General features: G+C 42.0%; 1 protein-coding gene across 2 annotated transcripts in view; it reads left to right on the top strand.

The window, feature by feature from the left end:
* Nucleotides 1-26,477, top strand: part of rev3l (REV3 like, DNA directed polymerase zeta catalytic subunit) — a 63,578-nt gene that overhangs the window by 24,507 nt on the left and 12,594 nt on the right. Inside the window, exons 2-19 of one of the 2 annotated variants that reach the window (XM_069514649.1) lie at nucleotides 1,877-2,066; nucleotides 2,248-2,322; nucleotides 2,968-3,128; nucleotides 5,955-6,084; nucleotides 6,444-6,538; nucleotides 8,448-8,552; nucleotides 10,629-10,713; nucleotides 14,498-14,643; nucleotides 15,113-15,241; nucleotides 15,955-16,177; nucleotides 16,653-16,795; nucleotides 17,931-21,771; nucleotides 22,886-23,826; nucleotides 23,928-24,013; nucleotides 24,232-24,357; nucleotides 25,216-25,408; nucleotides 25,627-25,738; nucleotides 25,994-26,109. In XM_069514649.1, the coding sequence (XP_069370750.1) occupies nucleotides 1,877-2,066; nucleotides 2,248-2,322; nucleotides 2,968-3,128; nucleotides 5,955-6,084; nucleotides 6,444-6,538; nucleotides 8,448-8,552; nucleotides 10,629-10,713; nucleotides 14,498-14,643; nucleotides 15,113-15,241; nucleotides 15,955-16,177; nucleotides 16,653-16,795; nucleotides 17,931-21,771; nucleotides 22,886-23,826; nucleotides 23,928-24,013; nucleotides 24,232-24,357; nucleotides 25,216-25,408; nucleotides 25,627-25,738; nucleotides 25,994-26,109 (6,897 nt within the window). The remainder of the gene's footprint in view (nucleotides 1-1,876; nucleotides 2,067-2,247; nucleotides 2,323-2,967; nucleotides 3,129-5,954; nucleotides 6,085-6,443; nucleotides 6,539-8,447; nucleotides 8,553-10,628; nucleotides 10,714-14,497; nucleotides 14,644-15,112; nucleotides 15,242-15,954; nucleotides 16,178-16,652; nucleotides 16,796-17,930; nucleotides 21,772-22,885; nucleotides 23,827-23,927; nucleotides 24,014-24,231; nucleotides 24,358-25,215; nucleotides 25,409-25,626; nucleotides 25,739-25,993; nucleotides 26,110-26,477) is intronic. The other variant, XM_069514651.1, reaches the window with a different exon arrangement.

Here is a 26,477-nt window from a genome sequence, read left to right as displayed (position 1 = left end):
GCTGCTCGTGTATGTGTGTTTGAGCTGGAGGAGCAATGCCAGAAACCCTCCTTCTCGTTCCTCTCCTGAAGCACATTGATGGTAAGGAAAGCAGGCATGTCTCTGGGCATGTGCAGGCAATTCTGGGCAAGAGTGGAGCTCCTGCTCAACACTGCCTCCTCCTGTCCAGCTGTCTGTCAGCCTGTCACTGGTGCAAGAAGAGAGCAGAGTGAATAGTTTGGATTTGGGCAAGCCCCAGCACCCCTTGCCTTTGTTGTCATTATTTTTACAGTGCTCTTATTATCCCTTTATATAACACAACTAAACACCACACAGGCCCCTGCAGCATCGAATAGATACAAGCTCTGGCCCATGCTGATAATGGTATAAAGGGAATGAATCATAGCGTGGTGTCTGCAGCACAGTTCACCTCAGATGACTCTTCAGCAGTGTGCGTGTCTGTCTGGCAGTGATGATGTCACACCGACCCTATTATAAATACTGTATCTCCCTCTCTCTTCTACTGGCTGACCTCACTTCACATCATTCAAGTCCTCAATCCACTCTGTTCCACCCACAGTCCACAGCCATGCTCTTCCATTATGTTTCTATGTAGTTATTTAGCTTATTGACTGCTATAATACTCTGCATATATGTCATTAATCATGGAGTTACAGGCTTTTGTCGCACTCATCCATCTGTGCTGCCTCACAGTGATTGGACAAAAAAACTTACTGGTGGAAAAAGCTGTTTGCTCAACCTTCGGAACACTCCATCCATCTCAATCGCAGCCTGTCAGTAGGTTTAATAGTGTCTGTAGAAGAAGTCTACAATGGCAGCTACAGCACATCAGTGTTTGTTCAGGACTGTGTCACTACATCCTGGCAAATGAATGTTTGAGCAGAGTGGGTTGATTCATACGGTCCTGCCAGGCTGCTGATCTCTTTTGCATTTGAGTGTAATTTCTTATTTCTCAGTTTATTTCTGTTCATTTGTTTGGTTTCTTAATAAATATAAAAAATGAACGCTCATCTTATATGTGGCTTTTGCAGTGGGATGTATTATTCCTGAAATGTAATGCTATGTTTATTTTTATGAGAGGTGGCAATTTTACCACATGGGTTCTCTAGTTTTTAAGTATCCAGTAGATCAAGTCTCTTGGGCTGGTTATCAAACCTCAGTTGTTTAGTACTAATCGATAGCCGTACAACCATGCGCTCAAAACTCAAATCATGATTTTCTCAATCTTGGAATAAATTTTTTCATGGCAAAGTATTTCTTTTGGCCAATATCAATATATGTATTAGTAATCAAGGACAGTGGACTAAATACTTTAAGTACTGCATGTATTTTGAACCAATATAGTGTACTTGTAGTAAAAATGTAAATCTTGGTGTAAATATTCAGGATAAAATGAACTCCAACTTTAACACGGAGTGTGTTTGTAATATTTTGTCCACTTTATTTATGTCAATGAAGGTAGGCTAAATAATGGAAGTATTTCTGTATAATGTTATATTGTTCAGCAACTCCACAGACTGCAGCATCCAAAATGATCATACATTTCAATCAACAACCCTCTAAAACAATTTTAATAAATGGTGGAGGGAAGAAGGATTTGTTCAGCTAGATGTACTTAATAAAATGGCACCTGGGTTTATATTTGTAATCATCAATTTAAAAGTATCTAACGAAGTATAGACTTGCAGTAACAAAAGAATAATTGTACTAGACTAAAACTCAGATATAGATTTTTAGCTGCAGCAGTCATATACCGTATAAGTTATACACTGCCATATATATGCAAAATGAAAGGATTTCTACAAATCAGAGGGGAAGATAAATGGAATGGATAAAACCTAGTCTGTTATTGAATGTATTTGTTCTTTTGTTTTAGGTCAGAAGACATGTCTTCACATTCATGGTGTGTTCCCTTACATCTACGTGCCATACGATGGCTACGGGCAGCAGCCAGAGCGCTACCTGCGGCAGGTGGCCTTCAGCATCGACAGGGCCATCAATGTTGCCATGGGAAACCCAGCCTCCAACGCCCAGCACGTCTTCAAAGTGGTGCTGGTCTCTGGCATGTAAGTCACTCGTCGTCACCAAATTAACTGAGCTGACAAAGTAGAGAATTTCCTGACATTTTCCCATGAGTACAAAACCATTTAGAAATGTATAAAATAACTATGAGGGTAAATCTTTTAATGAATGATGATGGTTTACATGCAGTATTATGATGTCTCTTGTCTGGATGTATTGTTACAGGCCTTTCTATGGCTACCACGCCAAAGAGAAGCACTTCATGAAGATCTATCTGTTAAATCCTCAGATGGTCAAAAGGTAAGACTGCTGCCGATCGATGCATTTTAAGGGAATAGAGATGATTCCAGGCTCCTGCTGTTTGACTTTACTGAATGCCAGAGTGTGGGTGCATGACTCCACCTCACTAAACTGAAATCGATTGCTACATAATCAGTTGTACAAATTGATTGACCGAGGGTGTATTTGCATGGAAGAATACAGGAAGAGGCTCGAGGCGAAGACACTGAGCTTCAGAAGAAAAAAGGAAAGGGTAAGGTAGAGCTTTTGGGAAAGGATAAGAGGAAGACAAGAAAAAAAGTCAGCCAGCCAGTCAATCGGCCAGCAAGCAAGCCAGCCAGCCATTCAGGCAGCCAGCCAGTCTGAAAGCCAGCCAGCCAGTCAGCCTGCCAGGCACTCAGCCAGGATGGTGCTCTGACCTTAAAAGGGGAGACATGACTCGAGGACAGACCTTAAACATTCACACAGTGAATTGCTCCTCATTCATCTTAAAATATCAAGCAAACGCTGTAAATGCATGGATGGTCCTGGAAAAAAGTGGAGGCAGTTATCACAAGGTGAAATGAAAGGATTACTGTCATATATTTAAAGGGGCACTCCACAGTCCATCAGTTGTATTATATTATGGGTGTATGTATATATCTATATATACGTTGTTTTTTGCAGGGTGTGTGAGCTATTGCAGAGTGGTGCAGTGATGAACAAAAGTTACCAGCCCCACGAGAGCCACATCCCCTTCCTGCTGCAGTTCTTTATAGACTACAACCTGTACGGCATGAACCTGGTCAACTTGGGAGCTGTCAAGTTCCGCAGGAGCCTGAACAAAGGTGAGGACAGAAGTGACTGCATTCCTTTTGTGTCAGATTTTCTTTTCCTGTTTCTTTTACTTTTTGTGATTATAATCAAAAATGAATATCATCATCTCAATTTCAACATCTAAATACAATGCTACAATTGAAACTGATTTTACACAAAATAAACAAATAAGTTCTGACATTTTCTCTCACATCCTACCTTTCTCTTTGGGGAAGGACCTTGGCTACAGGTTAGCTAGGTATTCCCCTGTGCTGTTGAGTGAGTGGCCCACCTCTCATCAGCTTCCCTACGCTGGACACACTACTGTTTTTTTTGTCTTCCCTAGAGAGTGTGGGCAGAGCTGGGCTACTTCATGCTCACCGCATTGTTCCCTGTGGCTCAGCAGGGATGAAGAGCAGGCAAGCGGTGGCTGCCATGCATTGTGTCATATTGAATCAGTCCTGATCTCACCTCAGCCTCAGGATCTCTCTCTGGTCTTTTGAAAGCTTTCTCTGTTTTCCTCCTCTGTGATGCCATTTCTCATTTTTTCACATGTTTGGTCTTGTGGTCTCTTTTTCTTTTTGGACTTTTTGCTATCAGATTAGTCCCTCTCATTTATTAACTGTCCTCATTTCAGCTTATTATGCCCAATTTACACTTTTTTCCAAAGTGGGCCTGCTTCGCCACCCATCACCTCAACACTTCAGAGATTCCTGTGTTGCTGTGAATGCGTCAGAGCAAAGAATCTGCCACTGCATTGTTAGTGTGTGAAAGGCAAACACCAGATATAGTCTGGACTCCATCGATCACACACCCGGCACATGCAACTTTGCGAACTGATCTTTTTGTAGCAGAAACAATGTCTATTCAGCACAAACTGGCAGACTGGCACCATGCTAGTCAGGTTTTGGTGTGCAACCGTTGATGTGGTCAGTGAAACTGTCAACCAGAGAAGGCGGTAACACACTGCTTTTTATTGTTTGGGTACACAGTAGCTGCTCTTTCACAAAAGTGACAGAAAATAGCTTTGTGTTTTATGTAATAATTTCTAAGCTTTTACTGCCGGCATATACAGTCAGGAGATTACAAATAACAAGCGTCCAAGAGAGAGATACAAAATTGTAATTCGTGGGTGGTTCCTCAATTCTTAGTCCACCAGGCCTTGTTCTACTTGAAGCATTAAACAGGGTTTATCTTCTCAAGCGTGGGCTGCAGACGTGCTGATAACACAGTGCGACTGCTTTCGCCTCACCGTTGCCCTGACTCACTGTGAACTGTGTTGGTCTATACTCTGTAGTACTTAAGTCTGTAAATGTAAAAGTACAGAGTTTTGTACTTAATCCTAATTGAGAGACCCCTCTTCTCCTTGTGCTTGGCCTGCAGACTTTTGAAATAGTTTGACCACTTCACCGGTTCAGAGCAAGGGAAGCCACAACTAATGTTGATTTTCTTCTTTCTGAATGTCTCTTTCACTGTTGAGTAATTCTAACAACTTGATTCTGTGTATTCTTGCTGCTCTGCTTTGCACTTAAGTATTGTTCAAAATTAACATCTGTCACTAGCAACTGCAAATAATCCATCATCTGATCATTTGATATCTGTGGTGGTGGGGATACAGTTTGCTCTTCAGGCACATTGGCAGTTAACTCCTTGGTCACTATCGCCTCACAGACTGGGGGTTCTTGTGTGAACCTGACCATTAGAACACAACTTCTACTGCAGAGATTAAACACCGGACAACCGACTCTGTTTGATCAGAGATTAGTCTTAATCTCAGCGCAGTACCTCCGTTTTATCATCACCTCATCATGCCCATCAAAGCTCTCTCTCCAAACTCGCAGAAAGCGTCCAGCCCGGCAGAGTTGCCTTCTTGTGTGAGGGCATTAATGATTCAGGACAGGAAATTCCACACTTGAATTTAATAAAGTTCCTCTTTCAAAATCCTCACGCTTGACTCTCCTCTGACAAAAGCCGAGTTCCCATGTTTGATCCACCGCTACACTGATGCAATCAGTTGAAAGGGGGCTTCATTGCCCCACACAACAAAGAAACCAAAATACCCCAATAATGGGTACACCTGTTTACATTTTCTTCTCCTCTCAAGCTCAAACTTGAAAGCAAGTTCTTAATCTGGGATAACAGAAAGAATGGTGGGCTGGACTGGAAAAATGTGCCACTTAAAGATGAATAGAACTCTTAATGTGTTTTGAAGTCACCTCCAAAACCAGAAAAAACAGAGTGGAATTTATACATGAAATGTCTCCTTGTGTCAAATAATGGGATTTTATTGTAACTACCCATGTCAACCTACTGCATTGTGGCAAATATTATTTTTGGTAATTATAACCGGATAACTACTGCCATCATTCATAACATAAACAACATTGTGCTCATCTTGTTAGCTGTTTGAAACTGGGGACATGGCAACATTGCTAATAGTTCAACTGAGGAAGTAATGCAAGCATTAAGACGATCTGACAAATCCCCAGGTTAGCCAAATTTATTTTCAAGAGAAAATATTGGTGGGCAGGGAAATTATTTCCTTCCATAACATCCATCATAGTTTATAAACCAACTTCATAGTTCAACTTTAACTCATCATCCTGTAGGAGCTTGTGCACAGTTTCTCTCAACAATAAGTACATGTATTTGTCACCAACATTTTGCCTGCGTTGCCTTTTAATCATTATCAGTGTTGGTGTCCATAAAAACACATATATTTAATATTTTCACTTGTGTAAAGCAAGTGATTAGTGTTTTTGTCTTCTATAGTCTCCTAACCATTCAAGACCTCTCTGCAAATCCTTCCAGAGAAGCACTATAACACCATTCACTCTGCTCTGGTGTTTGTTTTCCAGAAGCCCCAGACAGGCAGACTTCCAGCAGTTGTCCCAGCATTAGTCCCTGGAAGAGCCCCTGCACCTCCAAGCTCAACGACAGCACCCTGGGGGGCACGTTTGTCCGCTGGGAGGAGAATGCCCTACCCTGGTGAGTCCCACTTGCACAGACTCTGCTGTATTTATCTCTCACGGTCACTATGAGCCCTGATAGCAAAGATTGAATCCTGTACTTTTACTGATATCCTTCCTTGCTACATGGGATTACAATTCTATATATCAACTACATCCATGATGCATTATATTTGTCTTCTTTATATAGACATGTTTATATAATTTTTAAAGTTTTGGGGGGCATTATATGCCTTTATTTGACAGTCTGCAGTGACAGACGGGAACCATGTGAGTGACATGCAAGAGCCCCAGCTGGAATAGAACTGCAAAATCAAAAAAAAAAAAGCTTGAAGGATTTAATTTGAAGTCATTTGTCCATGAATTCCCTCCCTACAGCTCATTAGTCCTGGAAGAGGTGGAGAAGCAGAGCACTTGTGAGCTGGAGGTTGATGCTGTAGCTGTAGACATCCTCAACCGCCTGGAAATCGAAAGTAAGTTGTGTCAGGTCCACACACTCACCTGCTGCACCTCCTCCACTCGTCATCGTCAGTACTGTAGCCCACACTAACACAGTTGCAGGAATGAGACACAGGAGATAAGGAAAGGTGAAAGGTCTTCTGCTTTATCATTTGTGCTTAAGGTGCAACACGTTTGGTTCAGAGTGCTGATGGGCCATTACTGCTCAGAGCAGCTTCCTCTGACTGTCTCCACACATCCAACCCATTAGCAGGCTTAAACATGAAGGCTGTGAAGCTGACCTAACAATGTGTCATGGGGCAGTGGAGAGAGGGAGATTAGCACAGACACAGGGTGTCGTTTAATCTCAGGATTTAATGAATGTGTCTTTGGGCTCTTTGTTGTAATTTACATTTATTTTTGATCATTGAAAAAACCCCACTTGGAGTAGAACCAGAAAAGGTTTCGCAACATGTTGATAACAAAGCTAAACTAACCGTGGATTTTAATTAAAGATATGTATTGATCCTTTCAGCCAAAAACTGGGATGCCAAAGATTTGCCTTTTTGTGGTTTTAGGTGTTAAAAATATCATTGCCCACAGGAACAGTCAAACTGATCAATGGGGCTCATTCACCAATATGTTCTTAAGAATTTTCCTAAATTTGTTCTAAGGAAGCTTTCTAAGAAAACTCTACTTCAGATTCATGACACTTGCAGAATTGTTAGCATCTGTGTTCTTATATTGATTAATGCCGTGCTACCTAAGTTGAAAGTTTATGTCAGTTTTCCCCAATTAGCATAGGTAGACTCCCTGTCAATGTCCCTTAGTGTGAGCAGCGGAGCAGCTGGAGTAGCACATCTTTGGAAACACAGCACTGCAGGTGGACTCCCAGCTGAGCATCTTGTTGGGCCAGGTTCAGATCAAATGTTTTGAATCATCGGGTTCAGGTGTGCAGTGTGCACACATGGAGCTTTTAATCCACAAACCTGGGTGCAGTGTGCACCGTGTGGTGTGGTTGCATCTCCTGAGCAATCTCTTTTCTTCTCTTTTGTCTCAGAACAGAAATAAACTTGGTTTTCAGAATTAAATGGCCACACTTGGCGGTAACAATTTAAATAAAAGCTGTAGCAGTAAAACTATAGAACATGTTCAAGATTCAAGACTTTATTGCCATGTGCACAACAATTACATTTAGCAGTCGCTGGCAATGAAATGCTTGATTCACAGGCTCCCTTCTAGCAATGCTAAAAAATATTACACAAGCAAAAAAATAAAAATAGAATATAAAAAGATATGATGTGACACATTTAATATGTTATTTTTGCAGTATAGACAAAATATTCTGTGTCTGTGTTCTCTTCATCAACATGTCCATGGATTTAAAACAATATAATTTGCACTGAAACTTATGGTAATACAATGTTATAGTAATTTAAATCTTATACAACAGTAGAATTAAAGTAAAAAACACAATAACTGATTATTATACAGAAGCAGTTCAGTTGTCAAGAATGCTCTTCAGTGTACAAATCCCAGGTAAGAAAACATCTGTAAATTGGTAAAAACTGCATATGTGGGTTTTAAGAAAAGATTTCTTCTGAAGAATGGTTGGTGAATGAGACCAATTGCTCTTAAACTAAATGGCAAATTTGAATACACAATTGGAGTCACTGGTGTCGGATTCTTTGCCTTTTTATCCCATCAAATCACAGACAGGCTGCGCTGGTAAATGCACACTGAAGATCAGGCTGGAAACAGAGTGGCAAACCACTTTAAATGTCCACCTTAGGGTGAAGAAAGAAAGAGAGTATAGTAAAACTGCACCGATGAAGTTTACACACAAAAATGTGAAAGTTCTGATTAAAATTCCATAAAAAGACAGTCATGAAATATTGTGGTATCATTTGCTGACACACTGTGTTGTGTCTTATCTCTCCCCAGATCAGATTGGCAGGAACCCTGGCCTTCAGGCCATCTGGGAGGATGAGAGGCTGAGGAGGAGAGAGAAGAACCAGTCCACGCAGATAGAAACCCCCGAGTCACAAGGTGAGGAGATCCACAATGAAACATCTGTTTTGTTATAACTTCACATATCTATCCTTTTTCTCACACTAATAGTAAATGGTTTGTACTTATATAGAGCTTTTCTAGTCTTGATGATCACTCAAAGCGCTTTACAGTACAGTTTGCCATTCACACACACATTCATACAGTGCATCTATTAGCAGCACTTTTTTGTTCTATGGGGCAATTTGGGGTTCAGCATCTTGCCCAAGGACACTTCGCCATGCAGATGGAAGACTGGGGATTGAACTGGAAGATGACCGCTCTACCCATCAGCCACAGCTGCCCCAATAGTGACCTGCCTTATCATTAGTCCTAAAAGTGCTAGCATCTTAAATTCATTTGTGGAATTTTTGCCTTCATCTTCATCAATTATGTTACCACTGGTGCATCGAGTTGACCCTGGTCATACCACTGTCTGAAATGAGGGATCCCTGTCCAAATGGACAGAAGTCCAATAGATGCTGCGTGTATCAGAGCTTGTCAACAAAACACCATTCATGAGAAAAGACAGTGTCTAGCGTAAATGCAGAGGTGAATCAATGTTAAAGTAGTTATACAAAGAAAATGGGGGATCAGTAATGACAATCGTAACGACAGAGGTATTGCCAGTAATGATTATGCGAGTCAGCATATTTTTTATATTATCAATGTAGTTCGTATAATTGTTGAGTTATAAACAAATACCGATAGTTTTCAAAAATAATAAATACTATAAAAAAGATTGACTGATATCTTTGACTTTGTTTGCCTCACAGATTTTTTTAGATTTTGGTAAATTTTCCATTGATATAAATTTCCGGAACGTTCAGAAGTTTTGAGCCGGTGACCTCTTTCTCTCTACCTCTCCATACTAGAAAAGGTCACCAGTGTAAGCGCTTAATAGCATTTAGCAGTTCATTGGAGAGCACTCTGCTCTCTGTTTTTTACTAAGTAACCACAGTGAAAGAGAGTGAGAGAGAAAGTGTCTTTATGCTTCATGTTATATACAATCTGGCTAAACCGAGGCTTGCTTAGGAGCGAGATGCTTTGAAATAATCATGATGTAGAAAATATTATTAAAAAGACTCAGCTGTTTAATGGTATCTGAGTGTAATTTGCTGTAAGTTATTTCATCTTTTTCAATTGAAGGTTCTTATGGAACAGTTTTGTCGTGCGTAGATTTTAATGTTAATTATGAAGTGAATCAATAATCTGCTTCAGTCCACCTCCTCACATCTGCATCATAATTGTCCAGTCCCCAAAATGTTTGAAGGCATGGGTTAGAAGTGCGCGGAAGTGCGCACATTCTCAAAAAATTATTTGTATAGATCGTTTGTGTGAGAAGTGGCGTACGCATCTTTCAGAACCCATTTGTGCGTGCGCAACTGTTGTAAATGAGGCTCCAGAACTGTAGCCGAGCAAAACTGAGCTGTTTCATTACCGTGGCACCAGCCTTTCTGCTTTTTATGATGACATCTGTCTCAGTTTTGCTGTTGAGCCCTTTTCCAGTGGAAGACAACATTTTCCATTACTTACACAAGTCAGAGCATCATCACTCTGAAAGCTGTCTGTGGGAGTGGTCGTCCAACTTCTAACCACAAAAAACAATTGTGTTCCATCAGAGCTCTGATCACCAAACACAGGCACACACACACACACACACACACACACACAAATAGATAAATAATCACAGGCTCATATGCTGTATTGTGATGAAATGTGTTTGCCTTCACATTTACAAGCCTTTGAGTCGCAGGGTTCCCAGGTATGAAAAGTGTAGCGAGGTGATGATGATGTCTATGTCATACACAGCCTATAGTTCATACCAGAAATATGTGGAAAGAACTTGTTGTTTTATCCGAAAACGTCGAATTACATCCAGTCCCAGTTTATTATCGTGATGATGAGCTGTAGTTTCACTGACAGCAGAATTACACAGAGCCACCACCAGCGTACTTAACAGCAATTACTGACCAAAAGTTTTAATTGTAGCTAAAAACTTGAGGTCAAGAAAAACTGGAATCTAAGAACAGATAGTTTCCAGGAATGATGAATTTTTTGTCTGATGTGTTCCAGATCGTGGCTCCGTCACTCCAACAGAGAGCGAGAAAATCTTCATGAAGAGGTTAAAGGAGATCCTGAAAGAGAACGAGTTTGACGTGTAAGTTACTCATCTTTCCTCTGATCTGTTGTTGCGGTGACGGCAAGAGGCTCCTCAGACATTTCTTAACCAATTCTTACTGAAAGTCATTGCTGGACAATTATCCCATTTCCCTGAGTAAAGCCAGAGTAGCTGGCAAAGAGCTGGAATTCATGGTAGAGAGAGAAACAGTGTTTGAAAATAAATACAAGATGCTTCCAGTCACAATAGTGGGACTAGTTTCCCACAGTGTCAGACCACAGTGATCTCAAGTTTCTGTCATATTTCATTCTTTGTGTTGAGCTATAATGAAGCGGCTGTAGTCCTCCGTTTCCCTGTGCATCTCAGCTCATGTAAGCATGCTTGTCCAACCTCTGTGTCCTCTGAGGGCAGAGAGGGAGGGAATGAAAACACAGGTTGGAAGACTTGGAAAGGAGGGGATGGAGAAAATGAGTCAAAACAGATGTGTTGAGGGGGTGGGAGCAGAACAGGCGTATTGCAGAGAAAGGGGGAAGGAGAGAGTGAAATGATGTTGATGAGGTTACTCAGCTCTCCCTCGTACTCCCACAGTGTTCAGGCAGAAACTATTTCCTGTTATAAATAAAAGTACAGTTGGCCGTGCATGCATCTGCATCCGATCCAGATGGCTTCCATTCACTGTGATATCAAATAGGAATGGGGGTGTAGGGTGGGAGAGCAGTGTGGGGTTTCCATGTTAGAGTGGGGCTTGTCTCAAGTGCACACACAATTTGCTGGCGGCACTCCAAAGGCCTGGCCGTCTCAGTCACTCTCTCTGTGAATACTCACAGTCTGTCACTTGTTGGCTCTCCTCTTTCTCTTATTATTCACCACTGCTGATCTGCTGTTGCTGCTTTCTCCAGGTCTTACTTGGTGCAGCAGGTTGAAATGTCTTTCTTTTCTCATTGTTACAAAACTATCAAAACATTTTCTATTGCAAATTAGTTTGACTGTCAAGGCTTCATCCTGCAGCAAATGTAATGCTATGGTTGGTAATCCTGGAAAAACTAGCAATAGCAGGCTGCACTTTGAATTCTGTGATACATCCCACCCTCTCCCATCGGCCCTCTCGTCAAAGCTACATCCCCCAAATCTTATGAAAGCGCACTGCCTAACAACTGCTAGAAGAAGACTTTTCCATGACTCGCTTGCTAATTTTCGGCTATCAACTCGGCTTCTGTAGCTTGTGAAGACCCTAGTCATAAGCACCAAGAGCACAGGCAGGGTGTGCGCAGGCAGGTCGATTGCCAGCAAATCATTTAATTTAGTTATAATAGACCTCTGCCTGAATTGGAATTGAGGTCCCCATGGCCAGAGACTGCTTTTTAGGTTAAAAAGTTTTTTTCAGGGTAGGGGTTCTGCATTAAGTTGTGTTTGTTAGGGTAAAAGGCTATGAAATACATTATAATCAACAGGGATCGTGCAGATGCTTGTTAAGGAAAGGAAAATTATAGCAATATACAGTAGGGGTTGTCTTTTTCTTTCTTTTCTTCTTGTCTTCTCTCTGTTTCTCTTTGCTCAGCTCTATCATTCAAGCTCTCTTAGCAAAGCAGATCCACTGAAGCCAATGAGGGAGGTGCGTGGGGCTTGTTCACGAAATGTGTTAATCGCAGCCGTAATCTCCCGACGCCCGCCAGGCTCCCTCCCTTGTCGCCTCTAAAGTCGTTAGCTAGCTGACTAATTAAGAGACAGCCAGACAGTGGCACATGCACATTGACTCTCTGGAGCCCTTCCCTGCAGAACAAAGTATCTGAATGACAATGAGACTGCAGTAAAGTCTCTGCTGATGTAAACTCTAAAACATTGATTTCATATATTTACAGCCATTTTTCCATCACCCATCCCTTCTAAAAAATCATTCAGTATTTATCAGCCTTGCTTCCAGGTTGGGATTTCTCATGTAGTGCAAGCATTGTATGGCTCATTCATCATTTAAAGCAAGTGAAGATGACCATGTGGCTGTGACTTTGTTGTAAATGCTGTGTGGTATTTGTCTGATCTGTTCTTGGCTTATCTCTGACCATTGCTGTGTCTCTCACTGGACCAACTCTACATTGGTGTAACCTCCCCTAGGCTGCTGCTGGGCTCAGGCATCATGACACGCAGCTTCACCTGCCGCCTTTACTGTTTTCACTCTGTTTCATCACAATGTGATTCTAAGCTTAAATTAATCCTGCAAAGTTATACAGTGCATGCTTACCATCAGGAGCACCATTGGTTGATTCAGTAGCTTTAGGGCATTTCATTTTTAATTTCTCCTGCCCATTGTGGGATTTGGACCTACAACCTTTTGGGCATGAGGCTCTACTCTTCAGGCTCTACCTGCCCAAACAGGGTTTGGAGTCGGAATTCCTCTTTACAAATGAATCCGTTTTTTCTTTTTTTGACCATCCTGTGAAATTTGTTCCACTTATGAAGGCGACTGCCTACCTGGTCTACATTTCAATATTTCAGACAGTTACTAAGTGGTGAGTTGCTAGGCGATGCAGAGGAGGGCAGTATGGGTAAAGGAGCATGATAGCCAGCTTGTAGCTGAGAGCGATCTCGAGGGATACAAAGCCTAGTTGGCTTCCTGCCCATTTTCCATTCATATTGCCTCTACAACACACATACCACTTAGCTGCACTTATATGCTCACACAAACACACAGCCACAGCCACCCACATGCACACCTCTGTGGTCTCGTACACACAGAGTAAAACTGATCACTTCCCCTGATTAAGACCCACAGTAAATAGATGCTAATAAAACATGACTGCATTTGGGCAGATACCAGAAGGTCCTCTGCTCTGTGAGTTAGGTAAGTGCAGCCCAAAAGCTCTACTGACTGATAGTGCAGTGCTCATTTTCAATTAATATGGGAGAATTAGTCCATCATTCTTCTGCAGATGTGGTTAGGGGGTTGGGGCTGATCTGTATGCTTCTTTTGAACATGCTTAAGTCCTGGGTTTTACACTTTTCCCATTGTAGTTTAAAATCTCATTCATGCTTCTTTCTGAACCTTTAGCAACAACAGGTTGGTCAGAAGAGAGGCTCAAAGCTGTCTGATTGATGACATTTTTCTCTAATTGATGCATGATCATGCCTTGACAGGGACTGGATAGCAGCCTACTACAGAAGCTTTGTAGTGTAACATGTAACATGTTGAACATAACTCCAAGGTTCCTCACAGTAGAGCTATGGGCCAAGCTAAAGAATCTGGTCAGAGAATGTTTCTCCTTATGGTTTTTGAATATGGGCTATAGAAATGAAATTTGATTGATTGATTGAATCAGACTGAGTATGATTTGTATGACCAAATTAGTGCTGTTACTTTAATTCCTACATGTTGTTTTAGTCTCTGTAACAAAATCTAATGATCTATGGTGTCAAATGCAGCACAAAAGATCCAGCAGGACAAGTATAGGGACAAGTCCATGAAAAGTGATTTAAGATTTCCATTCAGGATTTAGAATCCATCACAATAATCACACAACTGGATGGCAACTCTTCCAAGGATTTTGGAAATGAAGGAAATGTTTGATATGCATCTATCATAAGTTAAATGTCCCACTAGCTACAGTAGAGAACTTTAATCTGTTTTGTCTTAGTTCAGTTACTCCAAGGCCTCTAAGATGTTACATCTTATCAAAGTTACAGTTGCCATAACTAGCATTCTCTCTGTTGTCGATATTTTTAGGCGACAATGAACTATAAAATATGTAACAGCAGCAGTAACTATTCATCATGTAGAAATTTTAAATCTGTGTTCTGAATTGTTCTGTGTGCAATTTCTATCTCTGCTCAGGACACAAGCTTCATCCATGGGTGACAAGGAGGAGGAACAAGAGGATTTTCTCGGTGACCTCACTCTCCATTCAGATGACCTGACTCCAGAGGGACTTCCGTGTACCCCTGCTAACGCTGTGGAGGTGCACAGGGACTCTCAGTCAGGTAAGGAAAACCTACTTCTTGGATGAATGAGACCACCCCCAATTGCCTCAATATTTGAATGAGAAGGAATGTGTTAGCTCTGGTGTGGACTGCTGTCTCAAGTATTCACTGTTCAGTTAAATTTTAACTCAGTTGGATTTACCATTGAAGTACAGTTTTATTCTGTCTCTTGTTACTATCTGGGTGTCCTGTGTTTGACAGAAGAGGTAGTTGGTGAGACAGACATTTGTTTTCCTTCTCCCCATCATTCCTACTGTGTCAGTGGTTGAAAGTGTGATGCTGTTTGATTAGCAACGGACTAATCTGCAGGCACTCTCTTTGCCAAGTCTACAGCAGGAGCATAGAAACTGCCAGGGACAACAGACCCACAAATTAAACTTGTTCTAAACTAGAGGGCTTCTATTTTTTTTTTTTCAATCAAGGGTTTTCTGATGCATTGAAAGTGTTCATTTCTGCTTCCCTTCTTCAGACTCAGTGAGAAGCAGTGTTAAAATCCCCGAGGAGGCTGTGGTTGATGAGGAGGCCATCTTGAGTCTTCTGGAGAACAGTCAGACCTTCCTCCCGCTCTCCCAAACATCCAACCACTCACCCCTGTTAGGTACGGTAAACAACCTCTTCAGTTCCACACACAGCTCTGAGCTGTTAACTCTTACTTTCTTTTCTATTTTCTATTGTTCTTAAAATGTGAATTCACATTCAAAACCATATAATATGTAATTCCTATGTAATCCACTATATAAACTGCAATTTGATAGTATTTCTAAATAGGTTATCCCAGCCTATCCTGAAGATATCAATAAATGACATGTCTTACAGAGGCTCCTATCAGACAGCTGCCCTTGTTTAAGCCTATGCTTTTTAGAAAAGAGCATTGTGTTACATTTTTGTTGTTGCGAGGCAACCACTGAAACACCTGTCCTTAGCCTAATAGTGATTTTGTTGTACAGCACACTAACAGATTTGTATTACGATTCACAAGCTACAGGCTGAGGGCCTTAGAGGGGGCGATAGGCTGTTGGTATTTCAACTTCCAATTGGACAATGTGAAAATTCCGTCAATGACCTATGAGTTGAACATTTTTCAGAGCATTCTTGCAAAACTGAAAGTAGCCCAGAGTGCATCAGCAGCACATAAAATGGTTACTGCTTATTGAAAATAAGTGGGAAAATACAGGGGAATACAGGGAAAACCATTAGAACAAAGAATAGGTTTGGCCATTCTAATTGAGTAATTTTAATCAATTAGGGGCACACTTAAAGTTGTGACTTGCAGCTAATTAATGTATGCTGTGTTTTTTGTTGTCTGTGCAGACAGCAGCCAAGACCACGCCATCATCGATTTGCTGGCTGGCCTGGAGGACGATGGTTTCTCCATTGGGCAGAATTCCCAGTCCCTTCCTGGTGCCAGAAGTTACCACTGCAACAGTGATGAGGAGGAGGAAGGACCGGAGCTGGACAAAGAAGAGACAGAGCTCAGCATGATAATGTCACAACGATGGGACGACAAAGCCCCTGAGAGTTCATCATTACCAAGGCAAGTTGATTTGGTCATACACATTGTCTCCTTACAAACAGCCTGCCAACTTTCTATTCCTGCTCAGGTAATACCTTAAAGTGTTAGATGATCATAGTGTACTGATCAGTCATACACAACTATGTGTAATGACTTCTGCTTTTTGACAATTCCCAAACTGTTTTATTCCATTTAGATGGTTGCATTCATGAAAATATTCACTTAAGCATTTCTGACCAACAAGAAATCAATCCGATTGTCCGATCAGGGACGATCTGGCAGTCAGGCACCACAGTACAAAGACCTGTCAGAACTTTAGTGAATCACAAAAACTAATCTAACAAAAATTCAACTAGACGTTCACAGTAAATAATCTGCTGCCTTTTCGCCTAGCTCTTACTTAAGCATAAATGCGAGCAGTCAGAATAAGGTTGTCCACAAGGAGCTGTACCTGTTCATTGTCTAATCAGGGGTTCTGTCTTTCCTGTCTGTACAGGCCAGGTGTGAAGGAGGCAGAGGAAGGCTTCAGTGAGGAGCAGCAGGAGTCCTCTGATGAAGACATGGAATGGAGTGGGAATAACTCTCTGTTCACCAACCTGTCCATTCCCCAGCTCGATGGGGCGGCAGATGAGAACAGCGGTGAGTCATCTCATGCTGAGATACACTGAGACAGCACTTAAATGACAGTTTGCTTTGACGCTTATCTTACATCTCCTGCTGATTCATGTTCCATAAAGCACATCAGAATGTGGATCATACAGCAGCTGCATAGGTAAAATTGGGTTGACACCAGGTTTTAGCCATATGATCTAAGGTCTTTATGACAGAGATGTCATTTAGTACTGAAACAGTTTGCTGATTTAATTGATCCCCTGGAGTTCAAATTATTATGAAGTTTTCAGTGGCTGTGAAAGATTGGTACATTGTGACAGAAAAAATCTTAATACACTGTAATATATTTGTGTGTACCTGTCATTTGTCATCTTATAGTGGCAAAAAACCCCATTATGCAGGTCTACCAGAAGCTTTGCTAGAGGTTTTTGCTGCCAAAGGAGGTTTGACCAGATATTAAATCCAAGGATTCTCTTAGTACTCTCCAGTCCTGTTAATGTTTGATGGTTGTGTTCAATAAAGACAGGGAAAATTATAATGGTTTGTGTGTTCTTAGCTTAAGCACATTTTTTTGTCTAAACTTATATCTAACATTTAAAGCTGGGTTATTCCAAAGAGTTCACATACTTACCACTAAAGTATCCTTGATGTATGATAGAGAAACGTAAATTAACTGTATAAATATGTGTAAAAGATTGGATGTACTGTAAAGCGAGTGATCATCAAGACTTTTTACCATACACCATTACTGTATGTAAGTTTCACGTTTTTGTAAATGTTCTTCAATGTTATGACCCTTCTGAGCTGCGGGCCACCTCAGTGTGTGCAATTGTTAAATTTTTTTACCCAAGTACTTTGCATACATATGTAACCAGTCATGTTTACACAATAAGCATATACTGTACATGTGCGAACAATACATCTGTTTTGTAGTATCAATATATTATTCAGTGTTGTTAGCCAATATTTTCCAACATCAAATCAACTTATCATTCACCTGATTTAAAGACAAAACAGCCACATCATCAGTACAACTGTGTTTTTTGTCTTATAATTGTATTTTGAAACTAAATCTTAGTTAAGGAAATGGGATTTTAATCTATTTTTTGCATCTGTTAATTACAAATGAGACATTGTTTCTTCTCTTCTGTTGTATCCATAGATTCCTCCTTAACGGACAGTAGTCCTAGGACACAATCTTCTCTCATAGTCACAGAAAAGATGCTTGGGAAAAGAAATCCCTTACCTGGGGAGACAGTCCGCCTGGAGCCACCTACATCAGCTAAGATACTTCTGGAGTGCAAGCACCCTGAGCACAGACCAGTTCATATGCTGGACACAGAGCAACCTCTTGACAAGCACTTTCAATCAAAAAGCTGCCAGGACAGCAGTAGTGAATGTTCAACAGGGTTCAAAGTTAATAAAGAAATCCCCTACATCCCACCAGTCAAACACCCTATCCCCTGTAAAATAGTCAATCACCCTGAGGTGTCTCCTATTTGTGTTAACAAAGAGGACATACGTCCCCTCTACTCCTATGACAAGAAACCCTCTATAGCCTTGGATAATACAGATCTAGAAAGTTTCCCATTTGGTAATGGAAAGGTGGCCAAAAGTAGGAAGAAGTATGACAGCATAAAGAATGTAGAAACAAACTGTCTGTCCATTCTTCAGAACCACAGGACCTTCTCTCTGTGTTACTCAGAGCTGAGAAACTGCTCATTGAAGACAGATTTGGAGTTAAGCCAGAAGGCAAATAATAGCCCCATCATAAGGAATATGTCCTCAGCCCCATCACCCATGGAGGAGGTTGCGTTCCTTGATCCTCAGCAAGAAGAAATGGGCCAGGACAGTGAGGAGGGAGATGTTGGTGAACTCAAAATCAGGTACGAGGACTATCAGGAAAATAAGACGGAGAGGACTATTGTGGCCCAGCAGGAAGCACACTACAAGTTCTTCCCCAGTGTCATCCTCTCAAACTGCCTTAGTAGGAAGAAAGTTGGGAACAAAAAGTTAACTGATTCCTGCAGTAAACCAGTAGAGGCCCAGCCTCGCAGGTCTAGGCTAAAAGTGACAAAAAGAAGGTTAGGAATGACAGGACAAAGGAACAAATTAAACATAGTTGAAAGCTCTACCTCTGACAGCCACATTACCACTAGCCTCACCTCAAACACGTCTGCTTGTACACAGACTCTGGACACAGAGATGCCAAATTCAGATGAAAAGTCAAACAATGCTGAACCACTGAAAGATGGGCTCATCACAGAGGAAAAGCCAATCATGGAAGATGAACCAGAAACGAATGAGAAGTGTTTAAATGAAAGGACAGAGCAGCTTTCACAGCCGCCTGCCACCAACTCCCCCACTGTTTTCTGTTTTTCTGAGGAGACTAGAGAAGCTGCAGAGGATAGGTTAAGCCCATTGCGAAATAAAGTCACAGATACCACAGCTTCAGCCCTGCCTGGGAGTAAATACACTCTGAGGGCCAAACGGAAGATGGTTTATGACAGTGAGGATGGAGAACAATCAAGTTTAATTCCTTCTAAAAATGCAGCCTCAGTCAAGGGCAGCAAGCTCAAGGGCAGCAATGTCTGCAGTGGGCAGGAAGTAAAATACCAAAAACGGTGCAAGAAAGAACCCCCTGTCATCATCAAGTACATTATTATCAACAGGTTTAAAGGACAGAAAAATATGATGGTGAAAATGTCCAAAATAAATGCTGAGGAGCCGTTGGTGTTGCTGACACCAGATAAGCTACAGCTGTACAATAAAATGGCTCCTCTCAAGGATTTTTGGCCTAAGGTGCCAGAATCCACTGCAGTCAGGTTTCCTATCATTGAGCCAAAGGCCAAGAAACAGCCCAAAAGAAAGGCAAAGGTCACCTCCACCAGTAAGAAAATAGTCACCAACTCCACTAAACCTAAAGTCAGGCTGGGGGAAAGTGTTAAAAGGACTAAAGGTAGTCAGAGAGGCCCAATTCTATCCTCTCTACTACCGCCCATGCCGTGTTACTGTGAGCGAGTTGATGACCAGGATATTGAGTATACAGATGTCATGGCAGAGTTGGGTTACCTCTCTGATAGATCCCCAAGCCCTACAGACTCAACCCCTCCACGTTGTTGGTCCCCAAGTGACCCTTTTTTGGACAGCTCTGAGCAGCTGAAAAACCCACTCAGTGACCCATCGCTTAGTTCTGCTTTTCCCAAGTCAAGCACTGTGTCGTCAACCAAAGGAGCACAAAACAGGTGTCAAACTGTCAGATCCAAGAAAGCTGCAGATAGTAAAAGAAAAATGTTCAAGTCAGTTACCAAGCCCCCAGAGCAAGGTGAGCCCAAAAGAGAGAAGTTAAGGCAAAGGAATGTTGGTGCTGCAAGGCAGAATAAAAAGGCTAAAGATGTTGCTGAAGGTACAGTCAACAGTTCTACAACCACCACAAAACCTAAAAGGTCTCGCAAAAAGAAGCCTGAGGAACCCAAAAGCCATGAGTTAAGTAAAGACAGCTCAAAGCTCCTTTTCTCAGAAGATGAACTACCTCCCTCTGAGAACTCCTCTCAGGAGGTCCCTTCATTTCAGCAGCCAGTGAGCACAGATAAAAACAACCAGGGCACTTCCCAGTCAACATCTATATCAAACTCCAATTCAGTTGCTCAGTCATTAGAACCAAAGGTTGAGGACCATGAGACTTCAATAACGGAAGTAAACCAAAGCTTTTCACCACCGGTTCAGCTGAAGCAACAAAGTTGCCAGACCACTGTGGTAAAGGCAGAGGTCTCACAGGAGGAGTGCACAGCTCCTACACCTCCTCTGCTTGGTCAACTTTTACCAGAAGACAATAAAGATCCCCAACCAGCAGTCACCTCCCCACACTCAGGCCTTAAAAATGGGGAGACCCCACCCCTTCATGAGGCTCCTTCTGGCTTGGCTGTTCTCAAGCAGCTTCTCCAGAAGAGGCAGCAGGCACAGACCCTTCCCATACAAGTGGTTGGTACAGAGAGCCACTACACTGCCATAACTCAGGCTGCAGCACTTCTAGATCCTAAAACTAAACCAGCTAAAACCAGGAAAGCTCTCTCCATCACTAATCGTAAACCCAGGGTCCCAAAATCTACCACCCCTAAGGATAAAAAGCCCAGAATTAGGAAAAGCAAGATGAGCAATACTCAGCCAAATGTTACGGACAAGGGCAATATGTCAGACGACTACCCCCTCATTCTGTCAGACCCAGGTCTGGACACCTGCAACTTAATAGAGGACAGCTTGTCACCAGAGCTCCCACACAACTATAACTTTGACATAAATGCTATTGATCAGACTGAGTTCTCCAGCCCTTACAGCGGTAGCCAATTTGTCCTGACTGATAAAAACTTACCAGTGAAGTTCCTCAGTGATGTTAGCCAGGAAGCTGTATCAGCTCAGACACTGGGTGTTGAGAAAAAAAACGATAGGTTGTTTGGTTATGGAGATGAGCTCCAAAGGAGCTCAGATTGGCACAAAGCAAGACCTGCCAGTCCTGACCTCTTTGATAGATCTGAGAACAGGGTGCCTGTAACTAATCACCTCACATTTCTTGACTCTGAGAGAATAAAGAGCAAAGACTTGGACTTCTCTTTCTGTAAAGCCCAAACCCTCAGCCCATTTCAAGACTTCCACTGTGAGAGAAAAGAGCTGCTCTTCTCAGTTTTTGATCCTGTCCTACCACTACCTTTAAGTTCAGCATCCTTTCTTGACCATGAGGGCTCACCAACAGGGGAACTTCTAGAAGGCACTGACGGACACACCTCCACCACACCTAGTAGCTCCCCGCGATCCATCGGCTCACTGTCCCAGGTGAGGGCAAGCCAGCTGCCGCGGGGGGCAGGAGGTGGAGCCCACATTCTCAAGCCCCTTATGTCCCCACCAAGCCGGGAAGAGATCTTCAACACTCTGTTGGACCTGGAGATATCAGAGGCTACCTTCCAGGAGCCCTTCTGCAGTGACCCATCTGATGCCCCTGGGAAACCAATGTAAGACTATTTACACCAGCGCCGCAAGCTTTAATAATAATTATTCTGTTGTGTGTGAATGAAATATGCATAGATAAAAACATCATCTGAAAAGGGGTGTCAAAAGGGGTACAAACAATTAATCAACATGGCTAATATTAGTCTATTTAATCATGTGTATGTCCCACAAATACCTGTCTTCTTTAAAAGAAAAATAAAAGTACTTTGATAATCTGCACCAGATTATACAAACTCTTAGATCTCAACACCATAATTATGTCCGATTTTTTACAATAAGATCCAGACATTACTTCCTGAGAAATTGATATAGTTTTAACGAATCCTATATCTGTCCCTAGATTGGCACAAAAATAAGTCTGCTGACTTGAAGGTCCAGTGAGACCTTTTTTTCACCAGATTTAGGTGAAAGGGATCTATTGGCAGAAATTTAATGTAGAATAATCTTCATGATGATTTCACTAGTTCGTTTCATTTAAATTGTATGAATTTAAATACTTTACATTACATCGAGGGGGTTCTCTCTATGGAGGCCCCCATGTTTTTTACATTAGTCCAGACTGGACAAACTAAAAACCTTTTGAGTTTTTATGACAACTGAAGGCTACCAAAGGTACCACTCCTAGCAGGAGTAACATGTCTTGTTTTATAAGGATAACTGTATAAAATTTTATTATATAGACTATAATTAATATACTATAACTAGCATACGGTGGATTTACGTGCTTGCTTTAAACAAAACCACACAGGGCACCTTTAACCTTAATAACTAGAATGGCACTCAGTAGAGTAGATACTGCCACCAAGGCCAAACTGTCTCTTTATAAAACCACATTAGTTTCACTAGATCTAGATTTTTATTTGGATCTGCACCAGATTGCACACATTCATCAGGTCCCCCTATGTGCCTGGTTAATTTCATCAATATCCATGAAGTATTTTTGTGTGATGGTCATCACTCTGTCAGAGGACTAAATTATAGTTTTAATGATTATATGATGAATATGTCCCATGTTGTTCATTTTAAGATTTTGCATTATTCTATTTCAGTAATCAGATCACATTAATTTAGGAAATATAAATAAGTCAATCACAAGCCCCTGTGTTTTTTCTCCAGGGAGGTTGGTGGCCGTAAACTTACGGTGGGTACCAGACTGGCAAAGGAGCTATCTGAGTTCAGTGGAGACCTGTCTTTGGAGGGCCTCCATTTCTGGAAAACAGCCTTCTCAGTCATGACACACCCGCCCACCACTATTACCTCATCTTCCCAAGCCCAGGGAGCTGAACCCTCAGTGGCAAGTAAACACCAGACTGAGTCTGACCCTTCCTCAGCCAGTGACAAGAAGGTCATTCTCCTGCCCTGCAAAAACCCACCAAACAGAGAGCATGTGCGCCAGTGGCTGGAAGCCAAGAAACAGTACGAGTGTTTACAAAAATGGAGGAGAGACACAGGGCTGCTGAATAACAACAAGGCAGGGATGGATGTTGAGGAGGAAAAAACTGAAAAATTCGGTCAGCCGTCAGCTTCCTGCTGCTCTGCAGTGACGTTTGAGCTTAGTGGGAACCTCTCCAGCATCAGAAGTCAAAGGAGAAAGAAACGGAGCCTGTCCCTTATCATATCACCTATGAAGAACACAGGCTCTCTTAGTAAATCCTCAGAAGAAAGTCCAGTTTCAGATGAAGGTGCTGTGGATCTTGAGCGGGAGGAGGAACAAGAAAAAGACAATGATGACGACGACGATGATGATGATAATAAAACCATCTCTCCAGAGTCCCCAGAGCTGCCTCCATGGCAGCAGTCCTGTCAGCCCAGCCCCTCAGGCCCAGAGCAGCTCAGCGAAAAAAGGGAAAGTGAAAACTCTCCAGAACCACTGTCACCTAGGCTCTCTAACTCCCTGGAGAGACTAGGAGAGAGCTACAGTCTCTCACCCCTTCATCTTAGTAACAGGGACGAGGGGAGGACAAGTCCACACCTTCTTCACAGTACCCCATTCCTGAGGAGGAGGCAGAGAAGAGAGGAGAAGTTGGAGCCAGTGTGCAGTACACCCATATCTAAGGGTAAGAAATCCAAACCATAAGCCTCAAATGAACACAGGGCAAAGGATATTATCTGTGACTAGCTTAACTTGATTGCTTTTATGCTGCTTCACTTGCTGCAGAGAATCCCACTTCTGAGAGACTCCAGCAGAGGAGGAGAAGCCAGACAGGCCCCCTGAGAAGAGTGTTACTGAACACACAGATACAGGTCAGGCATTGTTTTCCAACCTCTCACCACTTGAGTCACCATTTCACCGGTCAAGCCTGATAAAGGAAACAGTGTTAGAATGCCAGTGTGTAGTGTTGAGCGTAGTCACCCACCTTTTCATTTTGCTTCATGATTTGAACCCCAATAGGTGTGAATGTTTTCATCTGATGCGCCTGTGTTGTCTTGTTCATGTAGATATTTCTCGTTGTCTTCCACAGAACCAGTTTGCTGCTTTGAATGTGCCAAAGAAAGAGAACTCTCAGATTGAAGGGCCCAGCATAGCCAACTCCTATGGCTTCAAAGTCAGCATGCAGAACTTGCAGGATGCCAAAGCTCTGCATGAGGTGAGCTGCACACAGACTCTTCTTAGAAAAGGCACTTGTCTCTTGTCTGTTTGTTGGTTGTTTGTTCCTTTTAAGTTAGTTTAAATCATGCAGAATTTGGAGATTGAATCTCAATATTATTTTGGTAGCAAAATGTGCTGAAATCTGGTGTCACTTGTGGTCAACTTTGTGTGTTAACTTATTCTGAATGTGAGATCATCCTTCATTGAATAATTATGTCTTAAGTTTTAGCTAGACTTTCTTTGGTAAGTTTAAAAAAAACCCGGCCTGTTTATGTCAGTGCCATGTAACAACGTGAGGATCCTGCACATTTGTTGGGATCAATGACACCTGTATTTGCATCAGATTTTTTTTATAGTGTTGAGAAAGCTGAGGACAGATACTCCAGGAAAACACTTGAAGGTTTAATCCTCATCCAGCACATGGTTTTAGAAGAGTGTATTTAGTACCTTCTAGGACACAAACTTATATTTAAATGGATCCTCCTCTGAATCCCTTCCTCCATGGAACTTATGCAGTCTCTTAGGAATTACACACAATATTACTGGCAATTAATGGATGCACTTATCCATAAAGATTTTAAGTGGATGCATCGGTGTAAAAGAAGCTTATTTATGCACTCAACCAAATAAAAAGCAATCATTAGCAAGTGGTGAAGTATTCATGGCCGCAGTAGCCCGAGAGTATTCCTGCAACTACAATTACCAGATGAGCTGCTACACCAAGAGCAGTGGGGTGGAATCCAGTGGGTAGTATCTGGAAGAAGTCTGAAGATTTCATAACTGCAAAATCCAAGTCTGAAGATAAAAGCTTAAGAAATATTTTTCCTTTTCACACAACATTGTTTTCTCTCCTCAGGTCCAGTATCTAACACTGATGGGCATGGAGCTCCATGCAAGGACCCGCCGTGACCTAGAACCTGACCCTGAGTTCGACCCCATATGTGCCTTATTCTACTGCCTCAGTTTTGATGCTCCCCTGCAAAGTGTAGAAAGCACCATTCTGACCGGTGCCATTGTGGTGGACAAAGATTGTCATAATTGTGATCAAGGTGAGGTCTTTCATTGCACAAAAACCTTTCCATTGGAGCCTTTGAGTCTTTGGATTCCATTTTTCTGTATTTTCCTCTCTCTGCACTGAGATTTAGCCAAGTTTAAATGTTACTGTGAGTTATTTAGGTGTTAAATATTTTGTATACAATTTTTCAAATTAAATTATTGGTGCTTGTTATCAGTCAGACTGATGAGTCTATTTAAATCCCCTTGACAGGCGACAAACAAACAGCGCCCCTGCTGGTCAGGTCGGGCGTGTCCGGGCTGCAGGTGAAATATGCCACTGATGAGAAGATGCTGTTTCAGGAGCTGATTTCTATCATGAGGAGGTGTGTGTATTTAGTGCTCTCATTGAGTGGACCTGAACATATTGCTACAGCTTTGTAAATAGACCTGATCCTCTGCTGTGTTTTAGTTTGACAGGGGGCATAGCCAGACACTAATATGTGATTCTTTAAAACATTATCATTTATGAGAATGTCTTAAATAAAATGTCAGTGATATAATAGGAGCATTATGTGCAGTATTTTGATTTGAGTATATGAAAGTGAACTTTCTCTGCTAACATGTCTGTGTTCTGTCAGGTATGACCCTGACATCCTGCTAGGATACGAGGTGCAGATGCGTTCCTGGGGCTACCTGCTCCATCGGGCCAAGGTGCTTGGTGTGGACCTATGTCAGCAGCTGTCACGTGTGCCAGGTAGGGTTGGCTGTCAAAGCTGGTGCTTACAGTTCATTTAGAAGCTTAAATATAGGCTTTGTCAGACATGAGATCCGTAGAATGTCCGGATGGGTCCGGGCTTCCTCTCTGCAGTTTGCCTTTCACGCATGAACAATGCAGCAGGAGATTTTTCAGCTCAGACACGCTCACAACACAGAAATTTCAGGAGTGTTCAGGTAAGGGTTGGTGTAGCAGACAGAGGCAAGATGTAACATATTAATTTCACTGCGGAGATCGCATGTTTTTGTTCCCAGCACATCAACAATGGCATCGACTCTTATCACCAACAACTCCCTTGACCTCTTCATGGGTGGAACCGCTTTTTCATCCTGAGATATTTTTTTGCT

This window comes from Paralichthys olivaceus, chromosome 19, assembly GCF_024713975.1.
Source record: "Paralichthys olivaceus isolate ysfri-2021 chromosome 19, ASM2471397v2, whole genome shotgun sequence".
NCBI lineage: Eukaryota > Metazoa > Chordata > Actinopteri > Pleuronectiformes > Paralichthyidae > Paralichthys > Paralichthys olivaceus.
The sequence above is the reverse complement of the archived record's forward strand: the minus strand, read 5'-3'. Positions and strand labels throughout refer to the sequence as shown.